Source organism: Ascaphus truei, chromosome 4 (assembly GCF_040206685.1).
Source record: "Ascaphus truei isolate aAscTru1 chromosome 4, aAscTru1.hap1, whole genome shotgun sequence".
In the NCBI taxonomy this organism is placed as follows: Eukaryota; Metazoa; Chordata; class Amphibia; order Anura; family Ascaphidae; genus Ascaphus; species Ascaphus truei.
In genome coordinates, this window is record NC_134486.1 from 370,167,879 (window position 1) to 370,186,235 (window position 18,357).

Sequence of the window (18,357 nt, forward strand, 5' to 3'; positions counted from 1 at the left end):
AATGTAAATACTGATATATATATATATATATTTTTTTTTTTTTTTTCGGTGTTCACCTGTTTGTGTTCTCAATGAGTGGATAATTCTTTCATATATCGTTTAGTTGATCATTTCTGAAATAAGTGAGCAGAATTACATATAGCAGGAGTGGCCAACGCCAGTCCTCAAAAGCCACCAACAGCTCAGGTTTTCAGGATATCCCTGCTTCAGCACAGGTGGTGCAGTCTTCGACTGTTGTTGGTGGCCCTTGAGGACTGGAGTTGGGTGCCCCTTTATATAAAGCATCTGTGGATGGGACACAAACTAAAGGATTACAACATGTTCATAGTCACCTGACTGTATACACATGTAATGCATTTTGTAGCCTTCAGAGTAAAAATGTGGACTACACCAGATAGCCATAAACCATGGATGCCATTAAAACGTACATTATCTGCTGCAAAAGACAATAAAGCCTGGATGCCTGCAAGGAGCCCTACAAATGAGCCACAATTGGGAGTAGTGTGGGTACTGACATTTTCATATGGTCATTAAACAAATGGAGGTTAGCCTACGTAAGACCATCTTTCACACAAAGCTCTGCTGTTCTCTGCTGTGACCTTTCCTTTGCAGCTGCAAGCATCTTAACACTCATTGAGCGGGGATCATTAAATGATTTCCATTTGTCAGCTGACCGTAAAACTCTTTTAGCAGCCAAGTACAGTACCCTATAATACATGTCATCTAGAAAAAAAGTCTATAAAGTTAAGGAAGCAATTTAAATAATAATAATAAATAACCTGAACCGAGGGGAGTATCTTAGAGCCGGATCATCCCCAATGTAATACAACAGTTGAGCCTAACAGTTATAAAAGTAGTGACCCTCCAATGTTCTAGCATACTGTATTTTAGAGGTAGGTGAAAAATGGCTGAAATGACGCAGTCAGTCACATGACATCACATTGCCGAATACAAGGTAGGAGACATTGCTGAGGCCTCACACGATCCCCCGGGGCATTTAATCTAAACGCCGGGGCGGCAGTGTGTGGGGCCTCTGCAACCACCGCGCACACACACACACACACACACACACACACACACACACACACACACACACACACACACACACACACACACACACACACACACACACACACACACACACACATACACCCTGTGGTAGATGACAACAGAATCACCTAATAAGAAGTCCTGCACCATAAGGGCAGCTGCCTTTCAAGACATTTAAACAAAGCAAAAGAAAACATGCCTACAGAACCCCCCCTCAGCAGCACTAATAATTTCTTAATGTTTATCCCATTATACACAGACAAAACTCTTTTCAGGATTGTGTTTATGGCTTTTACTTTGAAGCATACTAGCAGAGAAATTTCATTTCTATCAAGATAAGGTAACCTGCTGGCCCTCACACAGGCAACATCAGAGAATAGCTCACAGATGGGTTACATGTCACACCTCAACTATACTGTATGTCACATTTCAAAGGTGAAGTTACCTTCAGGCAAAATGAGAATTGTGAATTAGTGGGGGGAGAGGTTCAAGCTTCATCCTACGAATTCTTGGCATGTAATTCACAAAGCATTTTTATAAGATCCCTGCTCTAGTAACTGGAGTTTATTTGACGCATGTTGCTTCATTCAGGGATGGGAGAGCATTTGGTTGCAACTTCACTGCAAGAGAGCTTTTAAGGCTGCAGTTCAAGCAATATCCTACATGTTTGTTTTTGTTTTTTTTAATAAATCAGTTCTGAACTATGAGAAAATACATGTAGCATATAACAGTAGATGTTTCCCATATTAGCCAGGTTATTCCTCTCCAGTTGCAATACCTATTGCATTAATGTAAATACTGATTTATATGCATTAAGAACTTTTCAAATTAATTTCCCTCTTGATACATTTTCATAAGAACCAACTGTACCTTGCAATGGCAAAATTTTCACTCCAAATTCTTCGAGATATCCAAGTGAACGTATTAAATCGAGTTCCTCGTGAACGTTACTGGGGCAGTCAGCTATTAACTGTAAGCAGCTCCTGAAAGAGAGACAGTCAGTTGTCACACGTGTTCCTGGGTATACCTTTGAAACACTGGCTTTTGTGGGGACGCAGAGTTAATTTTGTACCATCAAGCCCAACATTTCCCACCAACCTATAAAACTATTAATAAAATAAAACATGCATTGTTATTACATTGAAAACCAAGCTACACTTGTTAAACCTTGAAAAGTTTCTAGAAACCTTTGACAGAATTAAACCAAATTTGATACAAGTGAATAAGCCGTAAGAGGGCAAAGTCCTACTTCATAAACATGGGCACTGGAGCATAAGGCTTCAGCTATTTAAAGGGAAAATGACAATTCATGTACAGTATGTGCAGGTAGATCTTTGGTGTTTCAGATTTTGAGCCATTTGTTTTGCTTTTGGAAAGAAAGACACCATTCCAAAGTTATTTGTTTTAGTCTGATGCCTCATCCGTGTATTTAATATGCCGTTTTTAGTACTTCTAATGGTCTTCATCAAGTTGTGTTATAAATTGTCATTATACAGTATGCCTACTGTGAAGTGTTCTCTGTGTGGTTGGTGCTATATATGCATAAAAATGATTTCGACTACTAGTAGTGTGCAGTAGGTAGCTTTAGGGGCTATTTTGATGTACAGTAGTCTAAAGCAGCCGTCAGAGGTGGTGCTCTTCTGGGTACTTTCATTAAAATTTAGACAACCAAATGCATGTAGGATCACCATTGCACATGTCATTCCCCAGAATCCCTTGCTGCAGTGGAAGTGCTGGGTGATAATGGGGAAAGGTGGGGTTGCAGACCTGCCTAAGACATGCAGATGAGCATACAGTTGTATTTACATTTGCATATATATATATATATATATATATATATATATATACACATAATCACCATAGGGCATTCCCCACCCCCAAAAATATAAAAATTAAATATTTTAGTACCCAAGGTAGAAATGGAGTAGGCCAACTGATATGCAACACATTGCACACACTCTACATTTCACTATGTAGCAAGTGCACTGCAGGGTCTATGGCCCTTTACCTATCAACAGAACATGTGTAAGGTTAGGGGACTTCCATAGGAATTGCTTAGGAGAACCTCCACACAGAACCAGTGGAGAAACCAAAGTTTTACTTATTATGTGCAAAATATTGGAGGATCTGTGAGCGATTCTAAAACTGGCTTCTCCAGCCTTAAAGACAATGCCATTACCACTTGCCTTTCTGACATTTGCCTACATATTTCATGCATTAATGCATTTCACATTTTGCTTGTGTTAAGCTTTTCTTCTTGACAATGGAGGACAAACCGAAAATCAATTGCTATCAACACCTTGTCAAGATCAATTACATCAAACAGAAAAGAAGGTTTCAAAAGGCTAAACCGGACAACTATTGTATACATTCTTGTTTTGAGAAGGACAACAATATAATCCCTTAAATGCAACTTTAAAGCATAAAAGTAAAATAAATGTAAAAAAAAAAAATTAGCTAAATGTTACAGGAAGACGACACAATGTAATATCTGAGCATATACAATAGTTTGTTGAGTCTTGGTAAATACAGTATGATGATTTCCTGATCCGACTGCCAGCTCGGCTAACATGTATAAGGGGAAATAATATAAACTTAGTCTATTCCTTTAACTTGTAAAGAAGATCTATATATGCCCGAGTGTGCACAGGACACACACAGGACACACACAGGACACACACAGGACACACACAGGACACACACAGGACACACACAGGACACACACAGGACACACACAGGACACACAGAAGGTTTTGTAGAGAAAAAGGTGCCAGAACAAAGCAAAAAAAAAAAAAAAGAACAACATCTAAACAACAAATCATTTCAATTTAAATGTAGAAATGGAGAAGAAAATCCGTTTTCCCGAGTTCATATTCAGCCCATACCTAATAAATTCATTATATGAAGTTTTTGTGTTGATGCTAAAACACAAAGGTGACAGACAGATGAAAAAATAGTTTTAACGTGTTTTTATTGTGATTCTCACAAGTTTTTATTGAGTGAAATGAAGACGGCAGCTGTGCGTTATTGAAAGTACGAACATTAATACATTATACAATATGAGCACATATATATATATATTTTATAAAACGTACGTGCCCACAAGCAATATGAAAGGCATTAGACAGACATTAGGAATTCTCCAACCAGAAGAGACTGGGGAAAGTAAGAGGGAACTGCATCTCTGCAGATTATATCCTAATCACTGTAATACAGACTTAGTATATCTATAAAACAATACACAACTTGCTATGCAGGTCAACTGAAGTCATACAGAACCCAATCAATTAAAAATACATATATATTGGATTCTGTCATTTTTTTTTTTTATAACTTGTATTTTATTGAAATATTTTTTTGCGTAAGAAATATAATAAAACATACATTACATAGTTACTTTGTGCATCGTAATAAAATAAATACAATCTTTGAAACATTGTGCTGTATATAAAGTGGGGGTTCCACGACTTTTCGCGCCCTACTGAGCCGTGGAAAATGGGGTTGAACCGGGGTTGAGGGGGGAAAAGAGGGGAAAAAAAAAAAAAGGGGGGGGGGAGGTGGGGAAGGGGGAGGAGGGTTAGGAAATGGCAGGGGGGATAGGGAAAGGAGGTAATTGATTACTAGATGTTGGTATCGCCGGGTCACGAGAGATACTCCAGTTGTCAGTCGTAGAATGAGTAAGCTGGTGCCTGAGTGTTGGAGTATATAAGATAGAGCGGGATCTTTGAAATCGCTCACTCCTACAGGAGAACGCATCTACCATTATCAATGCCAAATTGTGTTACGCTCAACCCCGGGGATGTCTGTCTGTGCTAACCAAGGCAGCCAGACGTTTAGATAATTGTCACCAGTGTCGTTAACCAGACTCGTTAACTTTTCCATCTGGCAGATAAACCATAATCGATTTCGAATCTTTGGGATGTTTGGTATGTCGGGGCGTTTCCATAGTGCTGCGATCTCACACCTCGTTGCAATTGCAAAATGAGAAATTAATTTATTTTGGGATTTTGTTAGATCTTTTAGAGGTCTGTTCAGGAGGAACAGCCAAGGATCTGGGGGAATAGTGAGGTCAAAAATCCTCTGTATCCAATTTCTAATCTTGTCCCATATTTGGGCTATTCGTGGGCAAGACCACAGCATATGTAACAAGTCGGCCGTTCCTCCGCACTGTTTGGGGCATAGGGGGGAGGAACCTGGCACGAACTTAGATAATTTGAGTGGGGTGAGGTACCACCTCATGAGTACTTTATATGCGTTCTCCTTTAGTGTGGTGCAAATAGAGCTTTTGGCTGTGGCTAAAAATATGGTGTTCCAATCGTCCTCTAGAATCTCTCCTAGGTCCGTCTCCCATTGGTTTCTAAAAGCAGGGGTGTGTTGGTGTGATGCTGAGAGATCGACTACTTCTTTATATATCGTTGATATAAGTCCCTTAGTGTCGGTTTCTGCCCGACAGAGCTTTTCGAATTTAGTCAGGGGGGGGTATGGGGCCAATTTGTTGTAGAATGCTCTTATCTGGAGATATTTAAAGAATTCTGAGTGGGGGATATTTTGTTCTGATCTGATGTGTTCGAATGTTTTAATTTTAAGATCAAAACCCTCTAGGTCCTTGATCCTATTGTATCCTTTTGATCTCCATACTGAACAATTACTGCCTATTAGACCAGGTGCGAACCTCGGATTATTCCATATGGGGGACATTAGGGAATTAACTGATGTAAGAGAGTTCTTAATTTTGGAAGCTTCCCAGATCGACAACGAGTTAGTCATTGAGGTGAGCGGCAGACCTATGTGTTTTCTTGAGTTTTTAGGTAGCCAAATTAAACTGCTAAGGTCCAATGGGGAACTAGCAGCACCTTCCAACTCCACCCATCTTTTCAATTTAGGGTCGGAGTGCCAATGTATAATATGACTTAATTGAGCCGCTTTATAATACGATAACAGGCAGGGTACCGCCAAGCCTCCCGCTAACACAGATCTTTTCATATTTATTTTATTGACTCTCGGTTTTTTCCCCTTCCAGATGAATTTGGATATTTCAGACTGAAGTGAGAGTATATCCTTCAGTCTGAGTGGCACTGGCAGGGTTTGGAAGAGGTATAGGATACGGGGTAGTAGGTTCATTTTGATGCTATGTATCCTACCTATCCATGAAATTTGCTTGGAGGCCCATCTGGAGAGGTCTTTTTTTAAGGAACGAATTAGGTTGGGATAATTTGCGGAATAGATATTTTTAGCGTTTTTTGTAATTTGAATACCTAGGTATTTTATGGATTTCTTTTGCCAATTAAACTGGAAGTTGAGCTTTAACAATTTCTCGGTGTGACTAGGGAGATTAATGTTTAGAGCTTCTGATTTGGATTGGTTGATTTTGAATCCAGAGACTTTGGAAAATCTGTCAAGTAGGTCAAATAGGTTTGGGAGGGAAGTGAGGGGCTTTGAAATTATAAATAAGATATCAACTGCGTACAGGGCCGCCTTATGAGTTTGTGAATATACGTTTAACCCTGAGATATCTGGGTTGTCTCGGATGTGTGCCGCCAGAGGTTCAATACATAGGGCAAACAGGAGAGGGGATAAAGGGCACCCCTGTCTCGTGCCGCTCTGAATCTGGAATCTGAGAGAGGGGAAACCCTGATGTATAACCTTGGCTGTTGGGCCTGAGTATAATAGTTGGGCCTGTCATTTTAGAGCCATTATGTTGACATTTTCAAACTATTAGAAAAAAAGTTGAGGAGACGTCACCAGTATGTGTGGGAAACAGATTGGGATAAGAATAAATACATCATTTTACTCCATCTATTCATCAACACTCAACTTTACCTTTCCACTCTAGATGCTATGTTTAAAGAATTGTGTTTTCAAAACAAAATAAAAGTGTGCACTGTGTTAATTCATGTACTTAAAAAAATAATAAATACAAATAAAAAACAGTGCTACATTTTGCTGCTATATTTATTTTGTTATTACAGGATTGAAGCAGAGGGTCTCCAGAGCTGTGTTAATTTCAGCTCTGGGGACCTCCTGCTTGCAGGGATATTTAGTAGGGGGTGCCGGTATCTCTGCAGCCAGGAGACTGGGTGCCTAACATAATGGTATCGTTTAAATGTCCCACGTCATGCTCGCCAATAAGAAGCCGTGAAGTCATCCCTTGTGACTTCCTATTGGCTGGCATTACTTGGGACATTTAAACATGAATAACACCCAATGGAGGTGTCTCTGGAAGCAGGGCGTCACGGAGCTGAAAATAACACAGTTAAGCCTGGAGACCCCCTGCTCCAATCCTCTGATAAAAAAATTAAAAATTAAATTGCACCGTGCTATATTTTTGCTGCTTTAACTGAAATAATTAGCAACATATGTTGGTACAAGAGTGTTATGATTAATGTTCTTGCATTCTACGCAAGTTTCCTTAACATTTTGTATGAAGTTGTTACATTATATAGAGACAAGAAAAAAGATTCCCAAAGGGAGCACACGGGTATACCGAAACAAATGAGAAATGTATTGGTAGAACAATAAAAACAGGGGAGAAAGTGTTTAAAGGGAGGGGGACTTCCAGGAGGGACATGGAAATGCTCGACTCATGGACAAAGCAAGACATCAAGACTGAGCTAGCATCCACATCTGGCAATTGGCATGGTGTGATCACAAAATCCTAAATGTAGACTATATACAGATGGTGAACTTAAGAATAGATAGTCCACAAAAATAGTAAGGTCGATATAAGGGACAGAAATGACATATGGTATAAACAAATGCCAAAGACAATAAGTTAGCACTATATAGATACATAGTCACCATAAAAGGAGAATGGTCTTGCATGCAAATGTAGTATAATGAGAACTACAAACATTCACAACAGAGTAAATGTGCACTAGGACACAAAGTAGCAAGATTGCCAACAGGTAGAAAATGTTTCCCAGAGATCTATAATGAGACACTGTTGAATAATGTATCCATAGTAGAAAATGCAGTAAGATACGGTACAACGTGACCTGTTACAGCCACAACAAAGTCCATATGTAGTAGATCAGGGGGGCGCAAACTTTTTTCCCTGCGCCCCCCTGCCGGCGGTCCCCTCTCTTCCGCGCCCCCCCTAACCACCATTGACCCGGCCTCCGGATGACCTCGCGGCGTCAAAAGGGCGACGCAAGAAGGAAGCCGCCGGAGTCACGGGTAAGTATGGTTTACAGAGGCCCTGCAGCTCCCCGGGCACTTAATTTAAGTGCCTTCGGGAAGCGCGCGGGGCCTCTGTAAACCCCGCGCCCCCCCACCGGCAGTCTCGCGCGCCCCACAGTTTGCGCACCGCTGTAGTAGATAATATAAAGTCCAGGATGCATGTCCCTCCTGGGAATTGTGTAGGAAGCCCCCCTCCTTTTAAACACATTCTCCCCTGTTTTTATTGTTCTACTAATACATTTTTCATTTGTGTCGGTATACCCGTGTGCTCCTTTTGGGAATCTTTTTTGATGTCTCTATATTACCCTTATCCCTGGAGAACTGCTAATTGGGTTTCATTTATTTAGGCTTGGATGCGGTATTTACTGTGTGTTTTTTGTTACATTATGGGCCTCATGCAGAGAGCATAGAATTTTAAAATTGGCGAATTTCATAAAAAGTAGCTTTTTTGGAGAGTTTTATTCTCCATATGCAGAAAAGTGCGAATTCTGCTATGTTTAACATAGATGCGTGTGGCGAGTTTAAATTGGCGAGATGCGCGCTTCAGAAACGTGTAAAAACAAATTCGCGCCTTTTTTTTCCCCTTTACTATAGGCGGCGAGCGCCATCTTGCCATCTTTTCCTGGCGCGGCAAAAATGCGAGAATCGCGCCATTTTCTTGGCGCGAACAGCCGCTACATGCCGTTCGCACCTCTCTGCATTCGGAGAGTTTTAAAAATGGCGAGATGGAGGTTCTCGCCAGCCGCGAGGCGAGTTTTAGCAATAGAAAAAACAAAATGGCGCATTTTTCGTAACTCGCCATTTTCTGCCGGTTTCTGCGCGAAATTGTACAAAAAATGGCGAATTTCGAAATAACGATGCTCTCTGCATGAGGCCCTATATGTTTAGAAGTATGTCGCAATGTGTTAATGAAACCCAATTCAAAACTACATAAATTATAAAGCTGTTTTCATTTGTTTCCCTCTCACCCTCATTTTCTTTTTAACTCTTGCCATTAATCAAATGCAGATTTCATCAATGACATAAATGGATAATTGACGGAACGTCAACAAAGCAGCAATATTCATACATGTGTATTCACTACAATGTTGGTGTCAACTATTTCGTACCCCCTAAAAAACTAGTCTAACAGTGCATCTCATTTACATGTGCACCAGTATGTCTAAACCCCGATTCTAACGTAACCCCAACAGTTAGGAAAACGACAAATGCACACAGGCATCGACTGCCCTTTGGGGAAAATAAAAAAGGCAAAAATGATGCCGCTGCTGCTGCTGCTGCTGCGATTCACGCCGGTGTTTTGGCTGAATATCTGTACGAAGAATTACAATGGAAATAAACTCTATAATGTGTTATAGAATGAGATGCGTCCAAGTGAATGAAAGGGACAGTTCCTTCTAAGACTAAATTGAATTAAGGAGAGTGGCATGTGTAATGCGTTAAATGTAGCCGACACACATATATAATTACTATATATTTAAAAAAAAAAAGTTAACATTTAAAGATTGAAAAAAAAAAAACCCACGTTTTCCATGAGGAGAAGGAGCGGCTCAGTGAGTAAAGACACTGACTGACACTGAGTTTGAAGCAGGGGAGCCTGGTTCAATTACCGGTGTCGGCTCCTTGTGACCTTGGGCAAGTCACTTTATCTCCCTGTGCTTCAGGCACCAAAAACATAGATTGTAAGCTCCACGGGGCAGGGACCTGTGCCTGCAAAATGTCTCTGTAAAGCGCTACGTAAAACTAGTAGCGCTAGTCAAAAACATGCTAATATTATTATTAATATTATTATTGGGTGGGAGGTTTGGGGGAAGGGAAAGATTTGAAGCATTTTTACAATCTTAGTCTTAAAATTGTTTGTCAAAACAAGAGGTGATTTGTTTTCTTTTGTCCATTGTTTGTAGAGTAATCGTGCAGCAATCGGTCAAAAAAAAAGCTACAGACAAGTAGCTGATGTGTTTCAATTCAAAGGATTCAGAGAGAAAATCATTTTAAACAAGATGTAACTAAGTACACTGTTCATTTAAAAGGTAATGTGATACTTTAAGGAAGCCGATTAATAAAATAAATAAAAATATCTGTGTAAACAACCTTAAAATGGCAATCCAAATTAATTTTATATATATATATATATGATTGAAGTAGGTGCTGGTAACCGCTCTTTTCAGCTGCCGGGGATCACATAATGGTCTCTGTTCAAATTCTCGCACCATGCGGGCCAATAGGAAGCTGTGGCGTCATCAGTGCAGCTTCCTACTGGCCCATGTGACGTGGGAGCTTTAAACTTTAAAGCCTCGCTTGCTCAGCCAGAGCAGCTAGCGGCACCTACTTCGGAGATTAGTATCTCTGGAAGTAAGGGATCCCCGAAGCTGAAATGAATGGAGTTTAAAGTGCTTATCCCTTTTAAGGTATTGAAAGCTGTTCACCAGCAACAGTTACATAGTAGATGAGGTTGAAAAAAGACATAGGTCCATCAAGTTCAACCTATACTAAATTTAGATTACAAGATACTTTCTTATATTTCTATTTACAGTTTATTCATCCAGAGGAAGGCAAACAAAAAACCCCAGTGAAACATCTAATGATATCTCATAAGGGGAAAAATAAATTCCTTCCTGACTCCAAATATTGGCAATCGGATTACTCCCTGGATCAACATCCTTCCCATGTTTACCTATTTGGTATATCCCTGTATACCTTTCCTTTCTAAAAAGATGCCCAAACTTTTTTTGAAAATATCTATTGCATCTGCCATCACAGTCTCCATGGGTAATGAATTCCCCATTTTAACTGCCCTTACAGTCAAGAACCCTTTCCTTTGTTGCTGGTGAAATCTACTTTCCACCAACTTTAGGGGATGGACCCGTCTCGGTTGTACTGTCCTTGGGATTGAAAGCTCCTTGTACTGTCCCCGAATATATTTGCATATAGTTAGAATATCTCCCATGTAGTCTGCACACACTCCTAAATCCTTCTCCATCAATGATTCTCCTAATTTATCCCTATTTAATTTGTAAGTTGCCGGTTTATTCTTGTATCTCAACTGCATAACCTTACATTTATCTGTATTAAACCTCATCAACCATTTACCTGCCAAGTTTCCAGTCTATCCATGTACTTCTGGAGAGAAATTACATCCTGCCCTGATTTTACTACCTTACACAATTCAGTATCATCAACAAAGATGGAGACTTTGCTCTCTATGCCAACCTCAAGGTCATTAATAAACAAGTTAAAAAGCAAGGGTCCCAGGACTGATTTTTGAGGTACACCACTCACAACTTTAGCCCAACCTGAAAAAGTTCCATTTATTACAACTCTCTGTTGTCTAGCCATCAACCAGCTTTCAATCCAGGTGCAAAGAGTCCAATTTGCTTTATTTTGTACACTAATTTCTTGTGTGGAACCGTATCAAAAGCATTTGCAAAATCTAAGTAGACCACATAAGCTGCATTACCCTGGTCAAATTCCTACTTACAGCCTGAAAGAAACAAATAAGGTTAGTTTGGCATGACCTATCCTACATAACTCCATGCCAACTATTACGAATAATTTTGTTTTCCATTAGGTTTTCCTGAATATTATCCCGTACTAAACCTTCAAGAAGCTTTCCCATTATTGATGTCAGGTTTACAGGTCTGTAAGTCCCTGGTTGTGATCTAGCTCCCTTTTTAAATATAGGCACCAAGTCTGCTTTACGCCAATGTTGTTGTACGGAGACTGTGGAAATGGAGTCCTTGAATATTAAATGTAATGGTTTGACTATTACTGAACTTAACTCTTTAAGAACTATTGGATGTATGCCATCGGGACAGGTGCCTTATTTACTTTAATTTTATCAAGCCGCCTTTGAACTTCTTCCTCAGTTACCCAATTGTTCTTTAATATAGCTCTTGTGGCTTCCTCCTGCGGCACTACTATTGCAATTGATTCTACCCTGCAGAGGCAAATAATTTGTTTAATACCGCTGCTTTTTCCTGATCTCCAATAATTTGCTTCCCCATCTCACACTGAAAGAGTCCTATATTTTCTTTTCTATTTTTTTTTGTTATTAAGGTACGTAAAGAACTTGTTAGAGTTGATCTTACTTTCTATTGCAATCCTTTTTTCATTGTCCATTTTTGCAAATTGCCCTTTTGCTACATTGATTATAATTCTGTTATGATGCCTCCGTCTCTTCTGACTACAAGAATCTAAACGCCTGCCTCTTCTTTTCCATTTCCTCCCTTACCTGTTTATTTAGCCACATTGGTTTAGACTTGTTTCTTTTATATTACCCAAAGGGTATACAGTGATAAGTATGCTTTTCTAACAATGTTTTAAAGAATACCCATATATCTTCCACGTTTTTCCCCTTCAAAAACATCATCCCAATTTATTCCTTGTAGATTAATCCTCAGTTTATTAAAATCTGCCTTTCTAAAGTTTAAACATTTTTGTCCCTCCACCGGCAGAGCTGAGTAAAAACACTTTTGCTGCCTCATCCTCTGCAGCACCCAGGGGGTTCCTTACGGGTGCGGGGCCACAATCCTTACACATGCTGCACCAATTGAAGTTCAGCCCTGAGAGCTTAATTGCAGATTCTAATACACTGTAGGTTGATTAAAGCAGCAATACAATTTTACAAATTAAAAAAATAAATAATGATTTACATGTAAAGCACGTGACAATATATAATTCTACATTCTTATCTAAGCTGGCAATTGTTTTGTGCTCCTGTTATAAATCTGTAAAAATCCTGATTGTGTGCCTAACATAATGGCTGCTTCAGTCAGTGTAACTCAGCAGCTACAATGTATCCTTATATTACTAAGGTAACATTATCTATTGTTACAGTTTGCAGCTCAAACGGCTGAGAACATTTCCAACAAATTATCATAAACGGGAAAGTGATACAAAGATCTTGCACTGCTGGGGAGGGGCTAAAACCTGCTATAGAAATCAAAGGATGCCAAGTATATTAACGCTGCAGTTCAGTCTTTTTTTTTTTATTATTATTTTTTTTACTTCAACAGTTTCATGTGGGCAATCTCTAATTACCTAAAGAACTGCACAGCTGCAGGTCAATTCATTCTCCGTCTATTGATCTGCAAAGTTTGGCGACATCTTTAAATATGGGGAATGTAAATCGTTGCTATAGGAACAAGCATGCTTGTTAAAATAGAATACAAGAAAATTGGTCTTTCAAAGTTGTTTTTTTAAAACAGAAAATGCTAAAAGTATTTTTTCTTACTACAGAACTGATTTATTAAAAAAAAAACACACATGCAGGATATTGACTGAACTGCAGCTTTAAAACTCATTACAAATGGCATTGAGTTGAATAAAAACTAACAAAAAACAGTCACTGTTATCTAATACAGTGCTGCGCAAACTAGGGGGGTGGGCTGGGTGCGGCGCTTACAGAGGCCCTGCACTTTTCCTCAAAGCATTTAAATTAAATGCCGGGTAGCGCGTGTGAGGCCTCTGTACATTTCCTTGACTGGTCTCCGGCGGCTTCTGGCGATGCGTTGCCATGGTAACACGATGTCACATGTGCAGGGGGGGGGGCAGACTGCAAAGTTAGTGCACCCCTGATCTAATGCTGCAGAACTGATTTTGTTTTTTTTTAACACAAGATTTCAAATGCTTTGCTAGTTTAGTGGCAGCGAGCATTCACATCACCTGTAACAATAGCACGAACCCCTTAAAGGAGATGGAAGAAAAAAAGAGGAGTTGTACACTTTTGAAATGCCAGTTTTTGGTTTTCACAGGACCAGAAAACACACAGATCAATCATGTCAAACTTCTGGTTTAAAACCAATAAAAAAACAGCCATTTCCTATTAAATTTCACTTCCTGAAGCATCCCAATCGCAGATGAGAGAAAGGCAAGACAAAAAAAAATATTCAAACAAAAGTGCACCGAGAAATATGCAATTCAAATGTGTACATTTTTCCCCACTGATAAACACAGATATAGATAAATATCCCCCAAAAATTACTGTAAACTGAAATATCTATTTATTTAATCTACTATGTTTTCGTTGAGGAAAAATAATTACAATATTTTTACAACCGGATCATAATTCCATTGGTGGGAACAAACAGGAAAAAGCTGGATATTTTTTTCTTTTTACTCAGCGCCCCTCATCAGAGTAAACTTAATAATTGATTGTCAAATTATATAAATAACTAAACTCGGCTTACTAAAATTTAGCCTATACAATATAACTTTTTCCATTTCCATTCTGAACATGTATTATTTCCGTACTCAGCTGAGCTCTGGTAAATATTCCATTAAAACGAATGAATGCATCTACAGAGTATAAAGAAAGACGAGTCGGCTCTGAACAGTTCAGATGCATCCACCTACTGTAGGTTATTTAATTAGAGATTTTGTCTGAAAACTCTCTTAAAAAGTCCAAAGAATAATTCAAGGAGAGACTGCTTTTAAGTCCCCATATACATATTGTTGTTTTGGTGGGTTTTTAAATGTCTCCACAGAATAGACTATGCCTCATGATGAGCATATTTTGAATTAAGAAGCAGAAAGCCATTTATGTTGGTAAAAGTTTTACATAATCCTTTATGTTGGTTTATCTCTCCGCTTTAAGATGGGGGGGAACGTTAGCATATTCTATGTACACACAATAATTGAAATTGTGCAAACATATTCTGTAGCCAAGGACTTGTGTGCCCTGCAAATAATGTATTAAGCAACTACACTGCCATTGTGAAATGAATTATTAGGACTTGCACTCACCCACTCCTTCTTCATACTTCTTCTGGATAGCAGTCCTTAGGTACTGTACTCTGGTACTGTAGCCTCACTGCATGGTACACAGCAATAGACTAAAAAGTCCAAGTAGACCGGCCTAAAAAAAGATCCTGTAAGGCTTGAAAGAAAAACCTCACATGCTCTGTACGTCAGGTCATGAATACCTCGGTTTAATGCAGATCCTCATGATACAGGCAAAAACAAAGTGTTGCTCACATAATTGCTCACAAACAGCTCAATGATACCTTCCTGGTCACAAGCCTGACAAATGGGGCAGGGGGCCCTGAAACATAGCATTGAGCTGTTCGTGAGCAATTATGTGAGCAACACTTTGCTTTTGCCTGTATCATGAGAAACAGAGGGATTTGTGACCTGACATACAGAACATGCAAATTATTTTCGAGCCTTAGAGAATCTTTTTAGGAGTGCTGGTCTACTCTTACTTTTTTTTACAACCAATTGTGACACAAAAAATATGGTATTTAACCCCCATATAAATACAGTTGCTCACTACGGTTTCTTAAGCAGGGAGAATGGAGACAGTTCAAATTGGACAACAGGTAGAAAATGCAGCAACTTTCAAAGAGGACTAAGCCATGTCTCTAGCACTAGTGGTCAACTCCAGTCCTCAACGGCCACTAACAGTTCAGGTTTTAAGGATATTCCTGCTTCAGCACAGGTGGCTCAGTCGAAGATACCGAAGACTGAACTACTGATTGAACCACCCGTGCTAAAGCAGGGATATCCGTAAATCCTGACCTGGCGGTGGCTCGAGGACTGGAGTTGGACGCACATTTGTACGCACTGGGTGTTGTAATGTCAAATCATATCCCTCCTTCTATTCTTTCATGCAAGACGTACGCGTTGATTTTCTAAAAGCAGCAAGTACATTTGTTATTGCCTTAACCTTGTGAACCATTTGAATTTGGCCGTCACACTGATGAGATTATATCATATAAATATAAAAAATTACAATGGAAATGTAAAATGGCCGCTGCCATTTATACATAAACAGAGGCTGCCACAGTAATCTTTCATGCCGGTAAACAACACGCACACAAAAAAGGAACGGCGAAAACTGCAAAAAAAAAAAAAATAGTATACGCCATCAGGTACTGTTACAGCTTCATTTTGGGGGATATTGCTGGCTTTTAGTCTAATCACAGAGGAACTTAATTTTAAATAGTGGTGGTATATTTTAACCCCTTTGCTGACGGAGAGGCCTGCAACCTTCTGGCAGCAGAAGTGCTAACCATGGCAATGTAATTCTGAAACCAGTGACCCAGAGACGGAAATATATATTTTTCTTTAACCATACTGAATGCCAGGGAGGCCCGCAATGAGAGCAGCGTCCAATATGTCCCCATGACCACGACACTTCATTCATAAAACTAGATTTATTTGTGTACAGAGAAGCAACACATTTCCACACACACTTGTCAAAAGGGAATTCCATGTAGGGCCATATTTACTAAGCACTACTATACCATACGATTTCTCCACTACAGAAGACACATTACAGCGAATTCACTTAGTAAATATACTGTAGAGTCTACAGTGTAGACCATAAAGTCTCAAGACCGGACAAGTCTTTGTTCCATAGGGAAGCATTTGGATACCAACTCACTTTAGTACCAGACAATGTAATATACAGTACACAACACTTATAATAAATGTACCTGGCCAAATCCATGCAGGCATCAGTCAGGGTAGTTGATGAATTGAAGTATTCTCTGCTGGCAGCCAATACCAGTTGCACACTTTTCTCGTAGCCGACCTTGTACTGGGCTTTTCCTTTTGAGGTAATGCCGACAGGGAGATCTATAGACGGGAAACTGCAGTGCATCATTTGTCCAGCCAAATGGATATTCTCTAGGCGACTCGAGCACAGCAAACTTTCTGCAAATATCTGCCAGGTAAAAGGGAAACATGCTTAAAAATTACTCATTTAATAGGTGCTTTAAAAACAAAATATAGTACAGTTATCAACTTGGTTATTTTACCCAACATTAATGCATGTTGTGAAATGCAACCAAAAAGTTATAGGGAGTGTGACAGGGTCTTTCCCAGGTTTAAAAAGGCTGCACACTCAAAGCCTGTCTGTAGCTGATGAGTCCAGCAGGGAGTTGGTTAATTGTAGCTAGCGAAAAAATCAGGGATTGAACCCTAAAAGATTGATGCTACAACAATGCAGGTATTGTGGGTATATATAGAGAGGACAGTGTGTGAACACCGCAGCAACAAAATTGACATCTAATAATTCCATAGAAAGACCTCCATTATGAACCCATAAACCTGGATGGGGGGCTTTAGTAGCACGGCTGGTAGAAGTACAACGGAGCCCTATCTAGACAGAGCCCCAGAGTAAGTCACGATTCCAGCTACTGCTAGGCTCACCTGCTAGCCTCACCTCATCCTCACTCTTTGATAAAGTTCTATCTATAGAACGAAACGCGTCAGAGGATGTTCTTTTTCTTTTTGATGTAATTAAAGTATTTTAGTTTTTATGCGCCTGGTTGGAGTTTTTTCAGAGGAGCAGTGACCGCCGTTTTTTTCCACTTACCATTTTAATTGTAGCTAGAGTCAATTAGCCAGTGGCTCATCAGGCGGGTTTAAAGTGTGCTGCACAAACTGCAAGGATCTCTATAGCACATGGGAGGTGTGTGCTGACAAAGAGAGATCGCAAGGAACCAGATGCTCTATTCCAGGACACAGCACGGTCCCTGTATCCCGCCAGAGGGTCTCACGGACACCAACCCAGACCCGGAGATGGATATAAAGAGCCCCCTACTTACAGCTACCTTTCTGGACTTTGGGGTCAGAGGTCGGTAAGAGGTCTAACCTCCCAGACCTGCTAATATGGACAGGGAAGTGCGAATCAGCCCTTACAAAGGATAGGCCATTTTGTTCATCTGTATGCTGCCTTAAAGCTGTATTGTTTTGATGCAATGGGCTAAATAAATGCCCTGTTTATTTTCCCAATCTATGTCTCCCTGGTTGTATCTCGTTACTCATCTACAGGAAGAAATACATAAATATTAATCAATAGCGAGTAGTGTTTATATCAAAAGGAAGGAACATCACTCTGAACTAGGCTGGTTTGTTCAGTTGACCCACAATAAACATATTACTTATTCACCTGCAGTAAACCTCCATTTCACATATGAATTATAGTTCCTACAATAGACTATTGATCAGACCATGTGCAATTATGCTCTTCATAACTAAATAAAATCAGTATTGGACTATGTCAACAATAAAAAAATATGAGCAATACGTCTTCGTACTGAGCTCCATCTACTATATATTTCTACCATACAGTATATCTATAATGTACTAAGACTGTGGAACAGATTCACTAAGCGCCAC

General features: G+C 39.6%; 1 protein-coding gene across 2 annotated transcripts in view; it reads right to left on the reverse strand.

Moving 5' to 3' along the window:
* NBAS (NBAS subunit of NRZ tethering complex) overlaps window positions 1–18,357 on the reverse strand; it is a 682,881-nt gene that overhangs the window by 433,082 nt on the left and 231,442 nt on the right. For both annotated transcript variants that reach the window (XM_075598387.1, XM_075598386.1), the window contains exons 30-31: window positions 16,668–16,897; window positions 1,921–2,033 (exon numbers count right to left, since the gene is read on the reverse strand). In XM_075598387.1, coding sequence (XP_075454502.1) covers window positions 1,921–2,033; window positions 16,668–16,897 — 343 coding nt within the window. The remainder of the gene's footprint in view (window positions 1–1,920; window positions 2,034–16,667; window positions 16,898–18,357) is intronic.